At 54.6% G+C, this 23,325-nt stretch overlaps 1 protein-coding gene across 2 annotated transcripts in view; it reads left to right on the forward strand.

The window, feature by feature from the left end:
* LOC138487598 (transient receptor potential cation channel subfamily V member 6-like) overlaps positions 1-23,325 on the forward strand; it is a 623,206-nt gene that overhangs the window by 129,157 nt on the left and 470,724 nt on the right. For both annotated transcript variants that reach the window (XM_069614065.1, XM_069614066.1), the window contains exons 5-6: positions 5,148-5,246; positions 15,578-15,750. In XM_069614065.1, coding sequence (XP_069470166.1) covers positions 5,148-5,246; positions 15,578-15,750 — 272 coding nt within the window. The remainder of the gene's footprint in view (positions 1-5,147; positions 5,247-15,577; positions 15,751-23,325) is intronic.

Raw genomic sequence — 23,325 nt, forward strand, 5'->3', positions numbered from 1 at the left:
TTCGTTGTCAAGGGCCTGTCCCTGCGAGTGTCGAGCGAACAATCTTTCCATGCTGGCCTGGAAGCCCTGGAAATCCCGGAGAATGGGATCATCCTGATTTACCAATGGAATAGACCAATCGGCAGCACAGCCACTGAGGTAAGATAGTACCAAGGCTACTTTGGTCTGGTCGTTGGGGAAGGCCCCGGGCCTGCATAAAAAGTGTAAACGGCATTGGTTCATAAAAACGGCATATTTCTTGGGATCCCCCGCAAAACGTTCCGGCGGGGCCAAAGGCATGTGTCCAGGTAGATTGATTTGTACCGGGTTATTCAAACCCATTGTTGTAGAAATATCTCCGGAAACAGGTAAAGGAGTGTGCTCTGCCTGGCCCTGCAATAACCTTTTGGCCAGATTATCAGTTCTTTCCTTGGATAGGATTAGTTCCCTTCTGAGAGCATTAGTCTCCTGGCGGGCTGAGTGCACTTCTGCCCGTAATTCCCCTAAAAGATGGGCCAGCTGATCTGTCTCGGAAGTCTCCATAGCGCCCAGGTGGGAAATTGTGGTAAGGCTTCGCGTTCTGTAACGCTCACCTGGTTCCCACGGAGGCGCGGCGTCGAAGGCGCAGAACTCAGAAGATGGACAGGAAGGGCCCCTCTATTCTGGCTTCCCTGGCTCGTTGGATACCCTCCTGTGCGTGAAAAGGGAGTATTACCAAATGTGGAACAATGCTCAAGCCTCCCACTCCCTTCCAACCCTCCACGATACCTCCTCCACGATTCCCTGTGAAGCCTCACCTTAGGGTTTGGAAGGATGAGGTCTCCATCCTGCTTCTGATGCAGGGGCGCGTTGAAACCCAGTTACTTCACTGGATTGAGGATTGATGGGAGTTCAGGTAAGCTTGACTGTTCAGGTAAGGCGCTGTAAAAGTTTTGTTCAAAAGTTCAAGCTTAATAATAATGTTCGTTGTCTAATTGCAGCAAGCGCTAATGCTTATGTCTTTTTCCCCTTAGGCGCCGGGGTTCGGAGTGCCGGAGATATGGCGCCGACCCGAAGTGAAACAGTTCTGGATGAGCGCTCAGGTAATGTCTTTGCATTCCCTCATTCAATGTCTTTGTCTTTTTTCCCCATAGGGGCCGGGGTCCGGAGATGCCAGGAAGCGGCAGGACCCGAAATGCAGTGGGAATAATCCAACAGGTAAGACTTAAAAGGAAACTGAGCTTTCCTTATTCCTTTTCTCCCTCTCACCTTTGTTCTTGTCTTTTTTCCTCTAGGCGCCGGGGCGTAGCTGAATCCGGAAGATCGGTGCTGGAGATGGAAGCGCCTTGCAAAGGTGAGTAAAATGCAGCGCTGCAGCGATCGAAACGAAATGCCTTTAAAATGATGTCTTCCTTTTCAGGGCCGTTGGAGAAATGATTCCGGGATGCAGATTTAGCAGGTAAGGGCTTTTCTTCTCCTATTCTCTTCCTTTCTCCCCTTGCAGGTGTTCCAGGGTGCTGGCAGGCGTGGCTGAAGTCAGGATGCAGGAGCTGACACGGTGAGCGTCCAGCTGCTAGGTGCAGAACAACGTGAAGCATGTGTGGCTGTTCGGGTGGGGTTTAAATAGCCTTGGAAGAAGTTCCTGGTATGTATCCTTCCACCAATCAGGTATGTATCCTTCCCCGACCACACCCGGGTGGTGAAGTAGTCCTACAGGTTAAGTAGTCCCATTCAGGCCTCAAGAGGGCCTGGATGAAGCAGCAAGGTCTGCATCAGGTAAGTGTGCACCCAAGCACTTAAACACATATCCTCTTCTATGAGCCTGGCTCCTAAGGCGCCAGGACTGGGGTCCGCTATGAGCCTGGCGCCTAAGGCGCCAGGACTGAGTCCAAAGGGCCCCGACTTGGGCCCGCTGAGACGTCCCTGGGGAAAATGATGTCTGCCTCTGGGGTTGCTGGGCCCGGCCTGGCTCCTTAGAGGTAGGCATCATGACACCATTGCGCACTCCCCTGGGCCCTGTTTCTCTCAGGGTCCCTCCTCTTCCTTCTCAGGGGTTCCCTGCAGTGTCCTGGGGCTCCTGGTGCACGCGCGCTCCCCTGGGCCCTGTTTCTCTCAGGGTCCTTCGTCTTCCTTCTTGGGGGGTTCCCTGCAGTGTCCCCGGGGCTCCTGGTGCCATTGCGCACCCCCCTGGGCCCTGTTTCTCTCAGGGTCCCTCGTCTTCCTTCTCGGGGGGTTCCCTGCAGTGTCCCCGGGGTTCCTGGTGCCATCGCGCGCCCCCCTGGGCCCTGTTTCTCTCTGGGTCCCTCGTCTTCCTTCTCGGGGGTTTCCTGCATTGTCCCCGGGGCTCCTGGTGCCATCGCGCTTCCCTGGGCCATGTTTCTCTCAGGGCCCCTCGTCTTCCTTCTCGGGGGGTTCCCTGCAGTGTCCCAGGGGGTTCCTGGTGCCATTGCGCGCCCCCTGGGCCCTGTTTCTCTCTGGGTCCCTCGTCTTCCTTCTAGGGGGGTTCCCTGCAGTGTACCCGGGGCTCCTGGTGCCATCGCGCGCCCCCCTGGGCCCTGTTTCTCTCAGGGTCCCTCGTCTTCCTTCTCGGGGGGTTCCCTGCAGTGTCCCCGGGGCTCCTGGTGCCATCGCGCGCCCCCCTGGGCCCTGTTTCTCTCTGGGTCCCTCGTCTTCCTTCTCTGGGGTTTCCTGCATTGTCCCCGGGGCTCCTGGTGCCATTGCGCTTCCCTGGGCCCTGTTTCTCTCAGGTCCCCTCGTCTTCCTTCTCGGGGGGTTCCCTGCACTGTCCCCGGGGCTCCTGGTGCCATTGCGCGCCCCCTGGGCCCTGTTTCTCTCTGGGTCCCTCGTCTTCCTTCTCGGGGGGTTCCCTGCAGTGTCCCCGGGGCTCCTGGTGCCATTGCGCGCCCCACTGGGCCCTGTTTCTCTCTGGGTCCCTCGTCTTCCTTCTCGGGGGTTTCCTGCATTGTCCCCGGGGCTCCTGGTGCCATCGCGCTTCCCTGGGCCCTGTTTCTCTCAGGGCCCCTCGTCTTCTTCTCGGGGGGTTCCCTGCAGTGTCCCCGGGGCTCCTGGTGCCATTGCGCGCCCCCTGGGCCCTGTTTCTCTCTGGGTCCCTCGTCTTCCTTCTTGGGGGGTTCCCTGCAGTGTCCCCAGGGCTCCTGGTGCCATTGCGCGCCCCCTGGGCCCTGTTTCTCTCTGTGTCCCTCGTCTTCCTTCTCGGGGGTTCCCTGCAGTGTCCCCGGGGCTCCTGGTGCCATTGCGCGCCCCACTGGGCCCTGTTTCTCTCTGGGTCCCTCGTCTTCCTTCTCGGGGGTTTCCTGCATTGTCCCCGGGGCTCCTGGTGCCATTGCGCTTCCCTGGGCCCTGTTTCTCTCAGGGCCCCTCGTCTTCCTTCTCGGGGGGTTCCCTGCAGTGTCCCCGGGGCTCCTGGTGCCATTGCGCGCCCCCTGGGCCCTGTTTCTCTCAGGGTCCCTCGTCTTCCTTCTCGGTGGGTTCCCTGCAGTGTCCCCGGGGCTCCTGGTGCCATTGCCTGCCCCCTGGGCCCTGTTTCTCTCTGGGTCCCTCGTCTTCCTTCTCGGGGGGTTCCCTGCAGTGTCCCCGGGGCTCCTGGTGCCATTGCGCGCCCCACTGGGCCCTGTTTCTCTCTGGGTCCCTCGTCTTCCTTCTCGGGGGTTTCCTGCATTGTCCCCGGGGCTCCTGGTGCCATCGCGCTTCCCTGGGCCCTGTTTCTCTCAGGGCCCCTCGTCTTCTTCTCGGGGGGTTCCCTGCAGTGTCCCCTGGGCTCCTGGTGCCATTGCGCGCCCCTGGGCCCTGTTTCTCTCTGGGTCCCTCGTCTTCCTTCTCGGGGGGTTCCCTGCAGTGTCCCCGGGGCTCCTGGTGCCATTGCGCGCCCCCTGGGCCCTGTTTCTCTCTGGGTCCCTCGTCTTCCTTCTCGGGGGGTTCCCTGCAGTGTCCCCAGGGCTCCTGGTGCCATTGCGCGCCCCCTGGGCCCTGTTTCTCTCTGGGTCCCTCGTCTTCCTTCTCGGGGGTTTCCTGCATTGTCCCCGGGGCTCCTGGTGCCATCGCGCTTCCCTGGGCCCTGTTTCTCTCAGGGCCCCTCGTCTTCCTTCTCGGGGGGTTCCCTGCAGTGTCCCCAGGGCTCCTGGTGCCATTGCGCGCCCCCTGGGCCCTGTTTCTCTCAGGGTCCCTCGTCTTCCTTCTCGGGGGGTTCCCTGCAGTGTCCCCGGGGCTCCTGGTGCCATTGCGCGCCCCCAGGGCCCTGTTTCTCTCTGAGTCCCTCGTCTTCCTTCTCGGGGGGTTCCCTGCAGTGTCCCCAGGGCTCCTGGTGCCATTGCGCGCCCCACTGGGCCCTGTTTCTCTCTGGGTCCCTCGTCTTCCTTCTCGGGGGGTTCCCTGCAGTGTCCCCGGGGCTCCTGGTGCCATTGCGCGCCCCCCTGGGCCCTGGGGCTTCTTTCTCTCGGGGTCCCTCGTCGGCAGGCGATTCCCTCTCTCTCTCTACTCTCTTTTAAGGAGTTATTTAGTGAGGGGTCCTTCACAAGCAGTGCAGAGCAGTATATGCATGAGCCTCGCAACCCAGAGCTAATCAAGTCCCAGAGGAAAAGCGATGTGGAGGGGGGGGTGGGGGGGCGACAGTGGCCAGGGAGAGAAGGGGTGCCCAGTGAGGGCAGTGCCACGCCCCTTCGTGTATCTCTCATTTGTGAGCACACATGTATTGGGCATTAGTATGGCGCCTATAACAAGTGTTTCCACAAGGCAACAAAGAGGAGGGTGGACATAAGAGAAAAACTACAGTAAACCCTGGTACTAAGACTTGTGACATTCTTACCGTGCAAGAACAAGACAAAGAAGTGCAGGGGGTGGAAGTAGGGGTGGGTGGGGGGGGTGAAGTGCAGGAGTGGGGAGTCTGGGGGCTGGAGGCGCAAGGGAAGTGCTAGTGGGAAAGGCGAGGGAGGGAGGGCAAGTGCAGTGGGACGGGTGGACCAGTTGCATTTGTGCCCGTCCAGGGTCTGTTCCGGAAGTGATGGTCTGCTCTCCAGAGGAGACAGCCTGTCAGGGTGCACCGGGCATCTTTCCTGGCTTGTTCCTGTCCTCTCATGCCCTTAGGACCACCCTTCTTGGGCAGTGGTCTGGGGCCTGGAGTTCCTTCTCATGCACACTCCCTCTCTTCTAATGTCTCCTTTCTTTCTTCGCAGGGGAGCATATCCTGTCCTTTGCCGCCTGCATGGGAAACAAAGAGATCGTGCATTTGCTGATTAAAAATGGGGCCAACATCAAAGCGCAGGACAGTCTTGGTAAGTGGGGTCCACTCTTAGGGCAATCCTCAGAGTTCAGGCTTAGGAATCCCCCGCACACCCGTTATACGGGTGAAGACCCCGATCAAGACCAGTCCAGTCAAGACCCGTCCCCCGCACACCCGTTATACTGGTGAAGACCCCAGTCAAGACCAGTCCAGTCAAGACCCGTCCCCAGCACACCCGTTATACTGGTGAAGACCCCAGTCAAGACCAGTCCCCCCACACCCGTTATACTGGTGAAGACCCCAGTCAAGACCCGTCCCCAGCACACCCGTTATACTGGTGAAGACCCCAGTCAAGACCAGTCTCCCCACACCCATTATACTGGTGAAGACCCCAGTCAAGACCTGTCCAGTCAAGACCCGTCCCCCACACCCGTTATACTGGTGAAGACCCCGATCAAGACCAGTCCAGTCAAGACCCATCCCCCACACCCGTTATACTGGTGAAGACCCCGATCAAGACCAGTCCAGTCAAGACCCGTCCCCCGCACACCCGTTATACTGGTGAAGACCCCGATCAAGACCAGTCCAGTCAAGACCCGTCCCCCGAACACCCGTTATACTGGTGAAGACCCCAGTCAAGACCAGTCCCCCCACACCCGGTATACTGGTGAAGACCCCAGTCAAGACCCGTCCCCAGCACACCCGTTATACTGGTGAAGACCCCAGTCAAGACCCGTCCCCCGCACACCCGTTATACTGGTGAAGACCCCAGTCAAGACCTGTCCAGTCAAGACCCATCCCCCGCACACCCGTTATACTGGTGAAGACCCCGATCAAGACCAGTCCAGTCAAGACCCGTCCCCTGCACACCCGTTATACTGGTGAAGACCCCAGTCAAGACCAGTCCCCCCACACCCGGTATACTGGTGAAGACCCCAGTCAAGACCCGTCCCCAGCACACCCGTTATACTGGTGAAGACCCCAGTCAAGGCCCGTCCCCCGCACACCCATTATACTGGTGAAGACCCCAGTCAAGACCCATCCCCCGCACACCCGTTATATTGGTGAAGACCCCAGTCAAGACCTGTCCAGTCAAGACCCATCCCCTGCACACCCGTTATACTGGTGAAGACCCCAGTCAAGACCAGTCCCCCCACACCCGTTATACTGGTGAAGACCCCAGTCAAGACCAGTCCCCCCACACCCGTTATAGTGGTGAAGACCCCAGTCACAACCAGTCCCCCACACCCGTTATACTGGTGAAGACCTCAGTCAAGACCCGTCCCCCACACACCCGTTATACTGGTGAAGACCCCAGTCAAGACCAGTCCCCCACACCCGTTATACTGGTGAAGACCCCAGTCAAGACCAGTCCCCCCACACCCGTTATACTGGTGAAGACCCCAGTCAAGACCAGTCCCCCCACACCCGTTATAGTGGTGAAGACCCCAGTCAAGACCAGTCCCCCCACACCCGTTATACTGGTGAAGACCTCAGTCAAGACCCGTCCCCCACACACCCGTTATAGTGGTGAAGACCTCAGTCAAGACCAGTCCCCCCACACCCGTTATACTGGTGAAGACCCCAGTCAAGACCAGTCCCCCACACCCGTTATAGTGGTGAAGACCCCAGTCAAGACCAGTCCCCCCACACCCGTTATACTGGTGAAGACCTCAGTCAAGACCCGTCCCCCACACACCTGTTATAGTGGTGAAGACCCCAGTCAAGACCAGTCCCCCCACACCCGTTATAGTGGTGAAGACCCCAGTCAAGACCAGTCCCCCCACACCCGTTATACTGGTGAAGACCTCAGTCAAGACCCGTCCCCCACACACCCGTTATAGTGGTGAAGACCTCAGTCAAGACCAGTCCCCCCACACCCGTTATACTGGTGAAGACCCCAGTCAAGACCAGTCCCCCCACACCCGTTATACTGGTGAAGACCCCAGTCAAGACCAGTCCCCCCACACCCGTTATAGTGGTGAAGACCCCAGTCACGACCAGTCCCCCACACCCGTTATACTGGTGAAGACCTCAGTCAAGACCCGTCCCCCACACACCCGTTATACTGGTGAAGACCCCAGTCAAGACCAGTCCCCCACACCCGTTATACTGGTGAAGACCCCAGTCAAGACCAGTCCCCCCACACCCGTTATACTGGTGAAGACCCCAGTCAAGACCAGTCCCCCCACACCCGTTATAGTGGTGAAGACCCCAGTCAAGACCAGTCCCCCCACACCCGTTATACTGGTGAAGACCTCAGTCAAGACCCGTCCCCCACACACCCGTTATAGTGGTGAAGACCCCAGTCAAGACCAGTCCCCCACACCCGTTATAGTGGTGAAGACCTCAGTCAAGACCCGTCCCCAAACACCCGTTATAGTGGTGAAGACCCCAGTCAAGACCAGTCCCCCCACACCCGTTATACTGGTGAAGACCTCAGTCAAGACCCGTCCCCCACACACCTGTTATAGTGGTGAAGACCCCAGTCAAGACCAGTCCCCCCACACCCGTTATAATGGTGAAGACCCCAGTCAAGACCTGTCCAGTCAAGACCCATCCCCCGCACACCCGTTATACTGGTGAAGACCCCAGTCAAGACCAGTCCCCCCACAACCGTTATACTGGTGAAGACCCCAGTCAAGACCAGTCCCCCCACACCCGTTATACTGGTGAAGACCCTGGTCAAGAACCATCCCCCACACACCCGTTATACTGGTGAAGACCCCAGTCAAGACCCGTCCCCCACACACCCGTTATAGTGGTGAAGACCCCAGTCAAGACCCGTCCCCGCACACCCGTTATAGTGGTGAAGACCCCAGTCAAGACCCGTCCCCCCACACCCGTTATACTGGTGAAGACCCCAGTCAAGACCCGTCTCCCACACACCCGTTATACTGGTGAAGACCCCAGTCAAGACCCGTCTCCCCACACCCGTTATACTGGTGAAGACCCCAGACAAGACCAGTCCCCCACACCCGTTATAGTGGTGAAGACCCCAGTCACGACCAGTCCCCCACACCCGTTATACTGGTGAAGACCCCAGTCAAGACCCGTCCCCCACACACCCGTTATAGTGGTGAAGACCCCAGTCAAGACCCGTCCCCGCACACCCGTTATAGTGGTGAAGACCCCAGTCAAGACCCGTCCCCCCACACCCGTTATACTGGTGAAGACCCCAGTCAAGACCCGTCTCCCACACACCCGTTATAGTGGTGAAGACCCCAGTCAAGACCCGTCCCCCCACACCCGTTATACTGGTGAAGACCCCAGTCAAGACCAGTCCCCCCACACCCGTTATAGTGGTGAAGACCCCAGTCACGACCAGTCCCCCACACCCGTTATACTGGTGAAGACCTCAGTCAAGACCCGTCCCCCACACACCCGTTATACTGGTGAAGACCCCAGTCAAGACCAGTCCCCCACACCCGTTATACTGGTGAAGACCCCAGTCAAGACCAGTCCCCCCACACCCGTTATACTGGTGAAGACCCCAGTCAAGACCAGTCCCCCCACACCCGTTATAGTGGTGAAGACCCCAGTCAAGACCAGTCCCCCCACACCCGTTATACTGGTGAAGACCTCAGTCAAGACCCGTCCCCCACACACCCGTTATAGTGGTGAAGACCCCAGTCAAGACCAGTCCCCCACACCCGTTATAGTGGTGAAGACCTCAGTCAAGACCCGTCCCCAAACACCCGTTATAGTGGTGAAGACCCCAGTCAAGACCAGTCCCCCCACACCCGTTATACTGGTGAAGACCTCAGTCAAGACCCGTCCCCCACACACCTGTTATAGTGGTGAAGACCCCAGTCAAGACCAGTCCCCCCACACCCGTTATAATGGTGAAGACCCCAGTCAAGACCTGTCCAGTCAAGACCCATCCCCCGCACACCCGTTATACTGGTGAAGACCCCAGTCAAGACCAGTCCCCCCACAACCGTTATACTGGTGAAGACCCCAGTCAAGACCAGTCCCCCCACACCCGTTATACTGGTGAAGACCCTGGTCAAGAACCATCCCCCACACACCCGTTATACTGGTGAAGACCCCAGTCAAGACCCGTCCCCCACACACCCGTTATAGTGGTGAAGACCCCAGTCAAGACCCGTCCCCGCACACCCGTTATAGTGGTGAAGACCCCAGTCAAGACCCGTCCCCCCACACCCGTTATACTGGTGAAGACCCCAGTCAAGACCAGTCCCCCCACACCCGTTATACTGGTGAAGACCCCGATCAAGACCAGTCCCCCCACACCCGTTATACTGGTGAAGACCCCAGTCAAGACCTGTCCAGTCAAGACCCGTCCCCCACACCCGTTATACTGGTGAAGACCCCAGTCAAGACCAGTCCCCCCACACCCGTTATACTGGTGAAGACCCCAGTCAAGACCAGTCCCCCCACACCCGTTATACTGGTGAAGACCCCAATCAAGACCAGTCCCCCCACACCCGTTATAGTGGTGAAGACCCCAGTCAAGACCAGTCCCCCACACCCGTTATACTGGTGAAGACCTCAGTCAAGACCCGTCCCCCGCACACCCGTTATACTGGTGAAGACCCCGATCAAGACCTGTCCCCCGCACACCCGTTATACTGGTGAAGACCCCAGTCAAGACCAGTCCCCCCACACCCGTTATACTGGTGAAGACCCCAGTCAAGACCCGTCCCCAGCACACCCGTTATACTGGTGAAGACCCCAGTCAAGACCCGTCCCCCGCACACCCGTTATACTGGTGAAGACCCCAGTCAAGACCTGTCCAGTCAAGACCCATCCCCCGCACACCCGTTATACTGGTGAAGACCCCAGTCAAGACCTGTCCAGTCAAGACCCATCCCCTGCACACCCGTTATACTGGTGAAGACCCCGATCAAGACCAGTCCCCCCACACCCGTTATACTGGTGAAGACCCCAGTCAAGACCTGTCCAGTCAAGACCCGTCCCCCACACCCGTTATACTGGTGAAGACCCCAGTCAAGACCAGTCCCCCCACACCCGTTATACTAGTGAAGACCCCAGTCAAGACCAGTCCCCCCACACCCGTTATACTGGTGAAGACCCCGATCAAGACCAGTCCCCCCACACCCGTTATACTGGTGAAGACCCCAGTCAAGACCTGTCCAGTCAAGACCCATCCCCCACACCCGTTATACTGGTGAAGACCCCAGTCAAGACCAGTCCCCCCACACCCGTTATACTGGTGAAGACCCCAGTCAAGACCAGTCCCCCCACACCCGTTATACTGGGGAAGACCCCAATCAAGACCAGTCCCCCCACACCCGTTATAGTGGTGAAGACCCCAGTCAAGACCAGTCCCCCACACCCGTTATACTGATGAAGACCTCAGTCAAGACCCGTCCCCCGCACACCCGTTATACTGGTGAAGACCCCGATCAAGACCCGTCCCCCGCACACCCGTTATACTGGTGAAGACCCCAGTCAAGACCAGTCCCCCCACACCCGTTATACTGGTGAAGACCTCAGTCAAGACCCGTCCCCCACACACCTGTTATAGTGGTGAAGACCCCAGTCAAGACCAGTCCCCCCACACCCGTTATAATGGTGAAGACCCCAGTCAAGACCTGTCCAGTCAAGACCCATCCCCCGCACACCCGTTATACTGGTGAAGACCCCATTCAAGACCTGTCTCCCACACACCCGTTATACTGGTGAAGACCCCGATCAAGACCAGTCTCCCCATACCCGTTATCGGTGTGCCTCCTTGAGGTCCCCTTGTCATCACTGATATTAAATAGCCCGTAGTCTCAAGGTATATACGCTGCATCCTTCTCAAAACCTGGGCTATAGTAGACGAGGCCCGAGGTCTGAAAGCACTTACATATGGGCTATTTGCACGCTCCCATCCCAGCGCTGGCAAACGTGGGGAATCAAGACTGACAAGCCAGCAAATGGAGGTTGTGACGTCAGTGCGCACTGACATCATATATAAACAAAACATACGTGCTGCATAGGGGTAGTCCCTATGTTTGCCTGCATAAGAGTGAAAAGTAGGTGCCCAAATGTGCCTGTGAGATAAACAAATAAAATAAGAAGGATGTGGAACTAATATTAAAACATTCCTAAACCATAGTAAAAAAATGATGATGAAAGTGAGTCAAGAAACGGTAAGGCGTGACTGTATATATGGCATATTCTGACAGCCTCTCTCTTCTTCCTCTTCTGGCAGCACAGGAGGCACACAGAAGCGTTTTCCTTGCCTCGTTTTCTCTCTTCTCCTCTGGCATCACAGGAGGCACACAGAAGCGTTCTCCTTACTCGCCTCATATTCTCTCCTCTTCCCCCTCTGGCATCACAGGAGGCACACAGAAGCGTTTTCCTTGCCTCGTTGTTGTGGCCTTAAGGGACGACAGGACGCTGTAGTGAGTTCCAACCGACTTTATGAAATGACAACCGGTGTGGACCCTTATATGTCCAAGCTCAAATCAAGCACTTACTTACAGTTCAGTTCAGTTCAGGACTTCCCCAGTTGAATCACTGTGGGAAGTGTGTGCACTATGATGGCACGCAGTAAGCTTCTAGGGCCCCCTTGTAGCCTCCTGTGGCTGTGGTGTTGCACCCTAGAAGCTGTGCTGTAAGGCTGCTACAAGTTCTCACTTTCTCAGCTCCTCATCAGGAGCAACGCTGTGGTGCGACCGCTTCATCTGGCGGGCTGCCAGCTCTGAAGCGGGAACGTCTTCCCGCGGAGTGTGGGCTCGCGAGATCACGTTATGTGCGATCTCGCGAGAACACGCTCCCGCGATCGTGTGATGTCCCCACACACCTCCTTTGCCGGGAAAAAGGATGGGTGGTCATTCCATGACGAAGTCTGCAAACTTGCTGGGTTTTCTTCTCTCTCTCTGAGGTCTGCTTAGATCTGTATATGGGGCGTACTCTTGAGGAGGTGCGGGTGATTCGAGTTCTCCTTGTCTTGTTCTTTGCCGTGACTCCCTGGGTGTAGTTGGAGAGTTGGGGCTTGAGAACTCATTGCCATGGTGTGGCTCCAAGGCATCTCCTTCTGAGAGGCAAGGGTTTTCGGATGTCCCCTGGCGGTCTTGATCTTCTCCGGTAAGGCCATACGCGCTGGCGTCTGTGGTAATGCAGGTGTCCCATTCAGGGTTATATGGTTTCAGGCACGGCGCGTGCAGAATTCTCTTTTTGATTTCACAGAAAGCTTTGTTCTGTTCCGGGCCCCACGAGTAGGCTGCCCCCTTCTTCAGAAGCTCCCTCATGGGAGGCGTGGTCTCGGAGAATCTAGGGACGAATTTGGCATAGTACTCCGCTAGGCCCAGGAATGAGCGTAGTTCCTCTTTGGACATCGGAGCCGGGGCTTCTGTTATGGCCTGCATGAGGTTCTTCTTGGGACTGATGCCGTCACTTGAAATGCAGTACCCAAGGTAGTCTACCTTGCTCACTCCGAAGATGCATTTTTCGTGGCGTAGGTGAATGCCCTCCTCTTGAAGCCTGCTCAAGACTGTCCTGAGTGCCTTGTCATGGGTCTCGTTGTCTTTGGCATACACGAGGATATCATCTTGAAAGAAGGAAACATTTGTGAGTCCTTTAAGTAAGGAGTTCATCATCCTCTGAAATGCGGATGCTGCCGACGACAACCCAAATGGCATGCGGGTATATTGAAAGGTGCCGAAAGGAGTGATGAACGCTGTGAGGGGGCGAGAGGATTTGTGCAGGGGAATCTGGTGATAGGCATCACGCATGTCCAGCTTAGAGAAGATTGCCGCCTCTTTCATCATGAGGACAATTTCGTTGATGCTGGGGAATGGAAAGCTATCCGTGATTACCTCTAGATTGAGGCTTCTTAGCTCGATGCAGATCCTGAGGTCGTTGCTGGATTTCTTTTTGACCAAAACTACTGGACTCAGCCACTCTGAGGATTCCACGGTCTCGATAGTTCCTTCTTCGACCATCTTCCGAAGGTGGGCATCCAATGCGGGCCTCGCTGTGGCAGGTACTGCCCTAACTTTGTGTTTCACCGGGATCGCGTTGGGTTTCAGGCGAATCTTGTGGACAAAGTTTCTCACCTTCCCTGGGTTCTCGGAAAACAGGTTCGGGAACATCTCCTTGAAATTTAGCGCTGCTCCTGAGGAGACCATGAGTACCTGTTCCGGAGTGCTGGGATCTAGTTTTATGCTGAGTTTGTGTTGATCGTCCCATCCCAGCACGGCTGGGCCTTTGGGTGAGAAATACACTTTGGCGGTGGTAGACCTCCCTTTGAAATCGATCCGGGCTTTGATGTAGCCTAAAAGGTCGACAGTTGCACCACCGAACACTGCCGGTTTTTGCCTGGTCGTTCTAATCTCTACTTTTGCTTGTCCCATCATCTCCTTATATGTGTTGATGGGGAGGATAGTGAGGTCAGATTCCGAGTCTGCCATGACGCGCGTTTCCATTCCGTCAACCTTAATGGTGCAGTGGGGCTTTTCCCTCCTGGCATGGGGGGCGTTGACCATGACGACCATGGGTCTGTCCTGTAGATCGTCATCATCGCTTGAAGCGCAGTCAACATCGACACGGGAAACAGTTTTCTCCCGCCACGTGCATGCCGGAGCCACGTGACCAATGCGTCCGCACTTGGAGCACTCTTTATTCCTGGCGGGGCAGTCGCGATCATTCGCCATGTGCTTGGTGCTGGCGCATCTATAGCATTTGGGTGCCTCCTTTTGCCTGGGACCTTTGTCTCTGGGGCCGTCGCGGGACTGCTTGTCTCTGCGCCCTCTCCATTGTAGCGCCGCAAGTTCGGGCACGGGCAGGTGACTTCCCGCCTCTTTGCGTCTGCTGGAGGTTTCTTCCTCCGCCCTGGCAATTTGGATGGCCTTGTCAAGGGTGACCTCCTTTTCTTGTATGAACTTGGCCTGCACTTTCCTAGAGTTAGTGTGAACGACGAACATGTCGCAGATGACCTGTTCTGCGTTTTCGCCAAAGGCGCAAAGAGAAGCCAGCTCCCTCATCCTGGTGATCTAGTCGTCCACGGGTTCGCTCCCTTCTTGTTTGCGGGTGTAGAACCTCAGCCTGTGCAGTACAACGTTCTCCTTATTGGTGAACCTCTTCAAATGCGACGAGTCGCTTCCTTGTAGACGTCGTCGTCGTCGTCGTTATCATCGGCTGCAGGTATTGCCTTCAAACTGGCAAAAATGTGCTGACCTTCAACCCCCAATGCATTTAACAGCATCGCCCTCTTCCTGACGGGGGCATACCACGTGCCGCCCACTGCTTCCAGATAGGTGGAGAAAAGGGGCTCCCACTGCATCCATGGAATTGCTGGTGTCCCTGGTGAAGGGAGAAAGGCAGGGGGCGGTGTGGCGCCTTGCATGGTGGGGCCGTGGGGCTTTTGGTATCCTCGTCGCCAATTATGTTGTGGCCTTAAGGGACGACAGGACGCTGTAGTGAGTTCCAACCGACTTTATGAAATGACAACCGGTGTGGACCCTTATATGTCCAAGCTCAAATCAAGCACCTACTTACAGTTCAGTTCAGTTCAGGACTTCCCCAGTTGAATCACTGTGGGAAGTGTGTGCACTATGATGGCACGCTGTAAGCTTCTAGGGCCCCCATGTAGCCTCCTGTGGCTGTGGTGTTACACCCTAGAAGCTGTGCTGTAAGGCTGCTACAAGTTCTCACTTTCTCAGCTCCTTATCAGGAGCAGCGCTGTGGTGCGACCGCTTCATCTGGCGGGCTGCCAGCTCTGAAGCGGGAACGTCTTCCCGCGGAGCGTGGGCTCGCGAGATCACGTTATGTGCGATCTCGCGAGAACATGCTCCCGCGATCTGTGATGTCCCCACACTCGTATTCTCTATTCTCCTCTGGCATCACAGGAGGCACACAGAAGTGTTCTCCTTACTCACCTCACATTCTCTCTTCTTCCTCCTCTGGCAGCACAGGAGGCACACAGAAGCATTCTCCTTACTCACCACATATTCTCTCTTCTTCCTCCTCTGGCATCACAGGAGGCACGCAGAAGCGTTCTCCTTACTCGCCTCATATTCTCTCCTCTTCCTCCTCTGGCATCACAGGAGGCGCACAGAAGTGTTCTCCTTACTCGCCTCATATTCTCTCCTCTTCCTCCTCTGGCATCACAGGAGGCACGCAGAAGTGTTCTCCTTACTCGCCTCATATTCTCTCCTCTTCCTCCTCTGGCATCACAGGAGGCGCACAGAAGCGTTCTCCTTACTCGCCTCATATTCTCTCTTCTTCCTCCTCTGGCATCACAGGAGGCGCACAGAAGTGTTCTCCTTACTCGCCTCATATTTTCTCTTCTTCCTCCTCTTCCAGCAATGGAGACACACAGAAGTGTTGTCCCGGTTCCACTCCTGTGCTCCCTCTTCCTCTTGCTCATCTTGTGTTTTCATGTCTGTTTGCTCCCTTTCTTAGGTAACACCGTTCTCCACATCCTCGCTTTGCAGCCCAACAAGGCCATGTCCTGTCAGATGTTTGACTTCATCCTCTCATATGAGAAGGGCACTAAGGGGACACCTCTAGAAAAGGTCTTGAACAAGGATGGACTCACACCATTCAAGCTTGCAGCAGTAGAGGGCAACACTGAGGTGAGTTTAAAAAAGTGCCCTGGTCTTACTGTTAATTTTAATGTTAAAGGACATTTGTACCATGCACTATCACCACCGGAGTGGTCCCCTGGCGCTCTGGCAGCTCTGAAAGAGGAGGAGAGGGGGTGGGTTAGTGGGAGGAAGCAGGAAAAGTGCAAGAGAGCAGTGATGTGCTGTTGGCGGCCTCAGCCCGGTGGGTCCGTTGGCTGGGCCTGAGGTGTTTGTGGCCGGTAGTCGTCGTGTACTGTTGTGCAAGACTATGTGTGTTTTTGTTTTCTTGTTGTAATGTAGTGAAGTTTGTGCGGTTTGTTGTGCTGTAGGTTTGGTTGTGTTTGGTTTGGAGTTTGAGAGGTGTATGCAGAAAGGGAAATTGTTAATTAAGGTTGGTTAGTTTGCGTCTCTATCCTGAATTGAGTCGCTCGGCTTGCGTAGTCTCCCCTGATGCGGCTCTGTCCTGATATGGGTCCGACTTGTAGAATGGGTTCCTTACTCCTCTGGCCCCCACCTCTAACATGCTCTCTCATAGCTCCCCTTGTCCTCCCTTCCTACTCCTGTGGCCAGTGCACCTGCCTATGTCTACCTCTCAGGTAGTGTGGTGATAGCCAATATCTCGACAATTCCACGCTACTGTGGTACCTGGCGGTAACTAAGGGGCGGGCGAAAGTGTTGGTGGGATTGTCTGGGATAGTTGACTCAGTCTCTGTGCGTGCCGCCTGTGTTCCAATCTATCCGGTGTCATCCGTCCAGGTGCCGTGGGAGCTATCCTCTCGGGTCGGGGATGTCTGTGTCCTTTCTGGCTTAGTCGTCCTTTTTCCGGTTTTGGTTTCCAGATTTAGTCTGTGGTGTTGAAGAGCCAGATTGTTTGTGATTTCCTGAATTTTAGGTGATCTTCAGTGTTTCTTATTTCGTTTGGGATGTTGTTCCAGGTTTTTGCGGCTAAGTGGTAGAAGGAGGTGCCTCCAAGTTTTTTCTTAAGGTATGGTTTGAGTTCCAGGCGGATTTCGTTGCTTGATCGGAGGGGTCTCGTTGGTTTGTAGACTGTTATTTTCTTTTGTAGGAATTCTGCTCCTTGTCCGCTGATTGCCCTGTGTGTTATGCACATTGTTTTGAAGGTGATGCGATGTTTTACTGGGAGCCAGTGTAGTGTTTCTAGGGCTGGAGTGATGTGGTCTCTTCTGGATAGTTTGAGCAGTAGTCTTGCTGCTGCATTTTGGATCCGTTGCAGTTTCTTTAGGAGGTATTCTGGTATTCCGAGGTAGAGGCTGTTTGCATAGTCGATTTTTGACATGATTAGGGCGACGATAGTGAGTGTTTTGTGCGTGAAGGAGAGGAAAGGTAGAATTCTTCTTGCCAGGTGGAGGAGAAAAAAGCATTTCTTCACTGTTGCATTTATTTGTGGTTCCAGGGTTAGGGTGTTATCCATTAGGACTCCCAGATTTTTTACTACCTTCGATGGTGTTGGTGTGTTTCCCATTTCCGTAGGCCATGGGATGGTGGTTTCGTTCTCTTGGTATTTGGATACGATCATGATTTCTGTCTTTCCTGGGTTGATTTTCAGGTTGTTGGCATCCATCCAGTCGAAGACTTCTTTTAGGCAGTCGGTAAGGGTTGAATGGTCGGCATCGGTGTCCTTGATTTTGTATATGATCTGGGTGTCATCTGCGTAGTTGTAACATGTCATGTTGTATTTTTTGAAGATTCTGATGACCGGAGTCTGATAGATGTTGAAATATAGTGGAGATAGTGAGGATCCTTGTGGCACTCCACAGTCGTTAACTCGTGGAGTGGATTTGAAAGATTTGATCCATACGGTTTCTGTCCTGTCTGCTAGGAATTATTTGGTCCAGCGTAGTGCTGTGCCTGTTATGCCTATGTCTTCTAGTTTTTTGGTCAGGGTGTCGTGGCTAACTGTGTCAAATGCTGCGGAGAGGTCGAGCAGAATAAGGGCTGAGGTAGTGTTCGAGTCTGCGTTAGTTTTGAGGTCGTCCCAGATGGATAGTAGTGCTGTTTCCGTTCCTCTCACTGGTCTGAAACCGATTTGAGCTTGGTCCAAGAGGTGGTGTTTTTCTACGTGTGCTTGGGTTAGTTTATGTACGTAGGTTTCTAGAAGTTTTGCTGGGTAGGGGGTGTTGATCGGCCTGTAGTTGGACAGATCATCTACATCACCATTTGTGTTTTTCAAGAGTGGCTTGATGTATGCTGATTTGAAGATCTTCGGTACAGTCCCTGTTGATAGTGATAGATTTAGAAAGTTTCTGTGGTGTTCTGCTGGTGATCCTTGCGCAAAAATCGATTTGTAGATGTCTGGGGGACATGGGTCCATGGGTGATCCCGCTTTCTTGCTTCATTTTACCAGCATTGCGAATGCCTCTGCTGATATTTCAGGAAGCTTCGGAGTTTGTGCTGTGGCTCCGCGTTAGGTTCGTTGGGTTGTATGTTGTGGTTGGTTGGTCGCTTTTGTATGGTTTGACGGATGTCATTGATTTTTTTTTTTAAGTGGTCTGCCAGGTCGTTGCATAGTTTTTCTGAAGGGGTTGGGTTGTTATCGCAGCCTGGTGGGTTTCTCATTTATTCAATGATGCTAAACATTTCTTTTTGAGTGTTGGTGGCATTGTTGATTCTGTCATCGTAATGTCTTCTCTTTGCCTTTTGAATTTCCTTTTTCTATGTGCGGATTTGTTTCTGGTACAGTGTTTTTTTTCCTGGGTTGTATTCTTTCCTCCATTCTAATTCCATCTTTTTGTTTTCCTTTTTCATGTCGCTTAATAGTGGGGTGAACCATTTTGCCGTTGCTCTTTTTTTTGATGGGGTGAATGGTTTTTCCGGGGCGATCTTGTCGTTTGTATCCGCGATCCATTTGTGCAGAATCTCTGCTTTCCCCTTTAGGTCCGCTAGTTCCAGTTCTGTAGTTGAGGGTTTCGTTAATTCCAGTTGTTAGAATAGATTGCTTTCTTTGACGTGTTTCCAGTTTCTTTTTGTGGTGGTTGTGAGTTTCAGATGTTGAATGTAGGCTTGGGTAGGCAGAGTGATCACGAATGGGATGATGAGATTGTCGCTCCACAGTATTTGTATAGGAGGTGCCGTGGTGATGAGTTTTTCTTTTGTGAAAATTGCGTCTAGGGTGTGTCCTGCCGAGTGCGTTGCTCCTTTGACTAGTTGCATAGCTTCATGGTGCTGAGTTGTTCAATTAGTGAGTTTTGGGAGTTGGCGTGGCTGCCTTCAAACCAGATGTTGAAGTCCCCCAGGATGATTAGGTGTTTGTGGTTGATGGCTAAGTTGGTGATCGCTTCTATGAAGTTATCGATGAATGTTGCATCATATGTTGGCGGTCTGTATACCAGGATGAATGTGATGTTGGTTTTCGGGCTCAGTGTTAGGTGTATGACCATGGTTTCGCAGTTGAGGATGTTGAGTGGTTCGTCAGTTTGTATTTTCAGATGTTCTTTGAATGCTAAAGCTATGCCACCTCCTTTTTTGTTTTTTCTGTTTATTTGTAGGCATTTGAAGTCGGTCGGAAGGCAGCTTTGGAGTGTGGTTTTGTAGTTGTCACCCAGCCATGTTTCTGTGATGAACAGGATGTCAATGCCATTGTCGTCGAGTAGGTCGAAGATCTCTGTTGAGTGTTTTGACATGGATCTTGCGTTTACTAGATTGCAGTGAAGTTTGGAGGTGTTGTTTGGTTTGGACGTTGTCGCGGTCTTCTTCTGCTCAGTGTTGAGGTTTCCTTCCTGGTCGGTCACTTGTTGGGCTGTGGGATTCGGGGTGTCAGCGTCTTCGAAGAGTTTTTCTAGGTTTTGTCTTGGGTTCTTTGTGTTTTCATCGGGTTCGTCTTCCGGGAGTTGTGGTTGTTGATTGGAAGTTCCTCTTGCTTTGGTGACATAGGGGGTTATTGCGTCGGTCGTCTGTTTGTTGTTTGTGTTGGTCATCCTTCTTCTCCTTGCTTGTGTTAGGGTGTTTGAAGTTTCTGCTTCTAGAGTTGGATTGGGTTGCCGTGGTGGCCAGTTGTCTGCGAGGTATGGAGTTAGGTAGAGGGATTTCTCTTCTCTCAGAGTTGCTTCGGTTTGTGTTCTTGTCTGTGGGGGTCCAGTCAATGGTTGTTGTTCTAAGTTGCTGTTCTGGAGTGTTTGTTCTTGCATCTCTTCGTCTTTTCCTTGCGATGGGTCGTTTGCACGGCATTGTGAGATTGAGAATTGTCTAGCCTTCGTTTGGTGACGTCTAGTTGGTCCTGCTTTGGTCTGGTTGTCTTGTGGTCTTGTGGTGTAGTGGCGGTTGAGGGGGTGTCTGCTACTATTTGGGCTCTGTCTGTAGGTGGTATTCCGGCTGGAGTTGGGGACTCGTTCAGTCGCTGTCCTAGGTGGGGAAAGGGGGGTGGTAAGGGTACTGTTGAGGAGTGAGTTTGAAGGCGCAGCTAGGACTTACCGAATATCTTACCATGCAATCTGGACACAAAAGCCCAACTAGATTTGAGAGACCTGTATAGTAGGAGAGAGGCCTAACCATGCAATCTAAACATCATACAATGCAATTTGGAGACAGAACCCCTTCTAACTTTGAGAGACCTGTATAGTGGAGAGAGGCCTAACCATGCAATCTAAACATCATACAATGCGATTTGGAGATGGAACCCCTGCTAAATTTGAGAGATCTGTATAATGTGAGAGAGGCTTAACCATGCAATCTAAACATCATACAGGCCTATCAGTGCAATCTAAACATCATACAATGCAGTTTGGAGACAGAACCCCTGCTAAATTTGAGAAACCTGTTTAGTGGGAGAGAGGCCTATCAGTGCAATTTAAAACATCAAACAATGCAATTTGGAGACAGAACCCCCGCTAAGTCTGAGAGACCTGTATAGTGGGAGAGAGGCCTATCAGTGCAATCTAAAACACCATACAATGCAATTTGGAGACAGAACCCGTGCTAAGTCTGAGAGACCTGCATAGTGGGAGAGAGGCCTAACCATGCAATCTAAACATCATACAATGCAATTTGGAGACAGAGCCCCTGCTAAATTTGAGAGACCTGTATAGTGGGAGAGAGGCCTAACCATGCAATCTAAACATCATACAATGCAATTTGGAGACAGAACCCCTTCTAACTTTGAGAGACCTGTATATTGGGAGAGAGGCCTATCAGTGCAATTTAAAACATCAAACAATGCAATTTGGAGACAGAACCCCCGCTAAGTCTGAGAGACCTGTATAGTGGGAGAGAGGCCTATCAGTGCAATCTAAAACACCATACAATGCAATTTGGAGACAGAACCCGCGCTAAGTCTGAGAGACCTGCATAGTGGGAGAGAGGCCTATCCATGCAATCTAAACATCATACAATGCAATTTGGAGACAGAGCCCCTGGTGAACTGGAGAGACCTGTATAAGTCTATACAGAGGAAGGGGGTCTGTGCCTAGCTAGGTTGGTACAGTCTTAAATAATGATTAAGTATGAGGTGAGGGAAAGAGATGCAGAGGGGGGTAATCGCCTTCTTTACTTTGGGATTGCTAAGTGGCTCAGAGTCTGGGGCAGAGTAGTTGCTCTACTCCAGACCCTGGCCACTCCTACCTTACTGGTCCTTGTAGGTGATGGTTGACGGCTGGCCACTGCGTCCCCTGCAGACAGCGGCTGACACTTCTTGGAGCCGCTTCTCTTGGAGCCGCTTCTGTTGCAGCCGCCCTTGTGGGGAGGTAGTTTAGGGCAGGCCACACACGGGCGCAGGAGGCAGGGACTAGGCCCGAGATTTTAGGTGTTGGGCTCCCAGCAGGGTCGCTGGATCAGGGCTGCTCACCTGTTTCCTGCTGGCAGAGTGAATGCACACGGAGCGAGCGTGTAGCAGTAGCTAGCGCTGGGCCTCCGGTCCTCCAATCCTCCAATCAGGGCTGGTGGGTGGGTTGGGAGGCGGGATGGGGGCTGGTCAGGGAAGTGGATGCCAGGGGGAGGGGGGTTTAGGGCAGGCCACACACGGGCGCAGGAGGCAGGGACTAGGCCTGAGATTTTAGGTATTGGGCTCCCAGGAGGGTCGCTGGATCAGGGCTGCTCACCCGTTTCCTGCTGGCAGAGTGAATGCACACAGAGCAAGCGTGTAGCAGTAGCTAGCGCTGGGCCTCCGGTCCTCCAATCAGGGCTGGTGGGTGGGTTGGGAGGCGGGATGGAGGCTGGTCAGGGAAGTGGATGCCGGGGGGGAGGGGGGTTTAGGGCAGGCCGCACACGGGCGCAGGATGCAGGGACTAGGCCCGAGATTTTAGGTATTGGGCTCCCAGGAGGGTCACTGGATCAGGGCTGCTCACCTGTTTCCTGATGGCAGAGTGAATGCACACGGAGCGAGCGTGTAGCAGTAGCTAGCGCTGGGCCTCCGGTCCTCCAATCAGGGCTGGTGGGTGGGTTGGGAGGCTGGATGGAGGCTGGTCAGGGAAGTGGATGCCGGGGGAGGGGGTTTTAGGGCAGGCCGCACACGGGCGCAGGAGGCAGGGACTAGGCCCGAGATTTTAGGTATTGGGCTCCCAAGAGGGTCGCTGGATCAAGGCTGCTCACCTGTTTCCTGATGGCAGAGCGAATGCACACGGAGCGAGCCTGTAGCAGTAGCTAGCGCTGGGCCCCCGGTCCTGCAATCAGGGCTGGTGGGTGGGTTGGGAGGCGGGATGGAGGCTGGTCAGGGAAGTAGATGCCGAGGGGAAGGGGCTTTAGGGCAGGCCGCACACAGGCGCAGGAGGCACGGACAAGGCCCGAAATTTTAGGTATTGGGCTCCCAGGAGGGTCGCTGGATCAGGGCTGCTCACCTGTTTCCTGATGGCAGGGTGAATGCACACAGAGCGAGCGTGTAGCAGTAGCTAGCGCTGGGCCTCCGGTCCTCCAATCAGGGCTGGTGGGTGGGTTGGAAGGCGGGATGGAGGCTGGATGGAGGCTGGGCAGGGAAGTGGATGCCGGGGGGAGGGGGGTTTAGGTCAGGCCGCACACGAGCGCAGAAGGCAGGGACTAGGCCCGAGATTTTAGGTATTGGGCTCCCAGGAGGGTCGCTGGATCAAGGCTGCTCACCTGATGGCAGAGTGAATGCACATGGAACGAGCGTGTAGCAGTAGCTAGCGCTGGGCCTCCAGTCCTCCAATCAGGGCTGGTATGTGGGTTGGGAGGAGGGATGGAGGCTGGTCAGGGAAGTGGATGCCGGGTGGAGGGGGGTTTAGGGCAGGCCGCACACGGGCGCAGGAGGCAGGGACTAGGCCCGAGATTTTAGGTATTGGGCTCCCAGCAGGGTCGCTGGATCAGGGCTGCTCAGCTGTTTCCTGCTGGCAGAGTGAATGCACACGGAGCGAGCGTGTAGCAGTAGCTAGCGCTGGGCCTCTGGTCCTCCAATCAGGGCTGGTGGGTGGGTTGGGAGGAGGGATGGAGGCTGGTCAGGGAAGTGGATGCCGGGGGGAGGGGGGTTTAGGGCAGGCCGCACACGGGCGCAGGAGGCAGGGACTAGGCCCGAGATTTTAGGTATTGGGCTCCCAGCAGGGTCGCTGGATCAGGGCTGCTCACCTGTTTCCTGCTGGCAGAGTGAATGCACACGGAGCGAGCGTGTAGCAGTAGCTAGCGCTG

The sequence above is a fragment of the Ambystoma mexicanum genome, chromosome 9 (genome assembly GCF_040938575.1).
Source record: "Ambystoma mexicanum isolate Mex_15411 chromosome 9, UKY_AmexF1_1, whole genome shotgun sequence".
In the NCBI taxonomy this organism is placed as follows: domain Eukaryota; kingdom Metazoa; phylum Chordata; class Amphibia; order Caudata; family Ambystomatidae; genus Ambystoma; species Ambystoma mexicanum.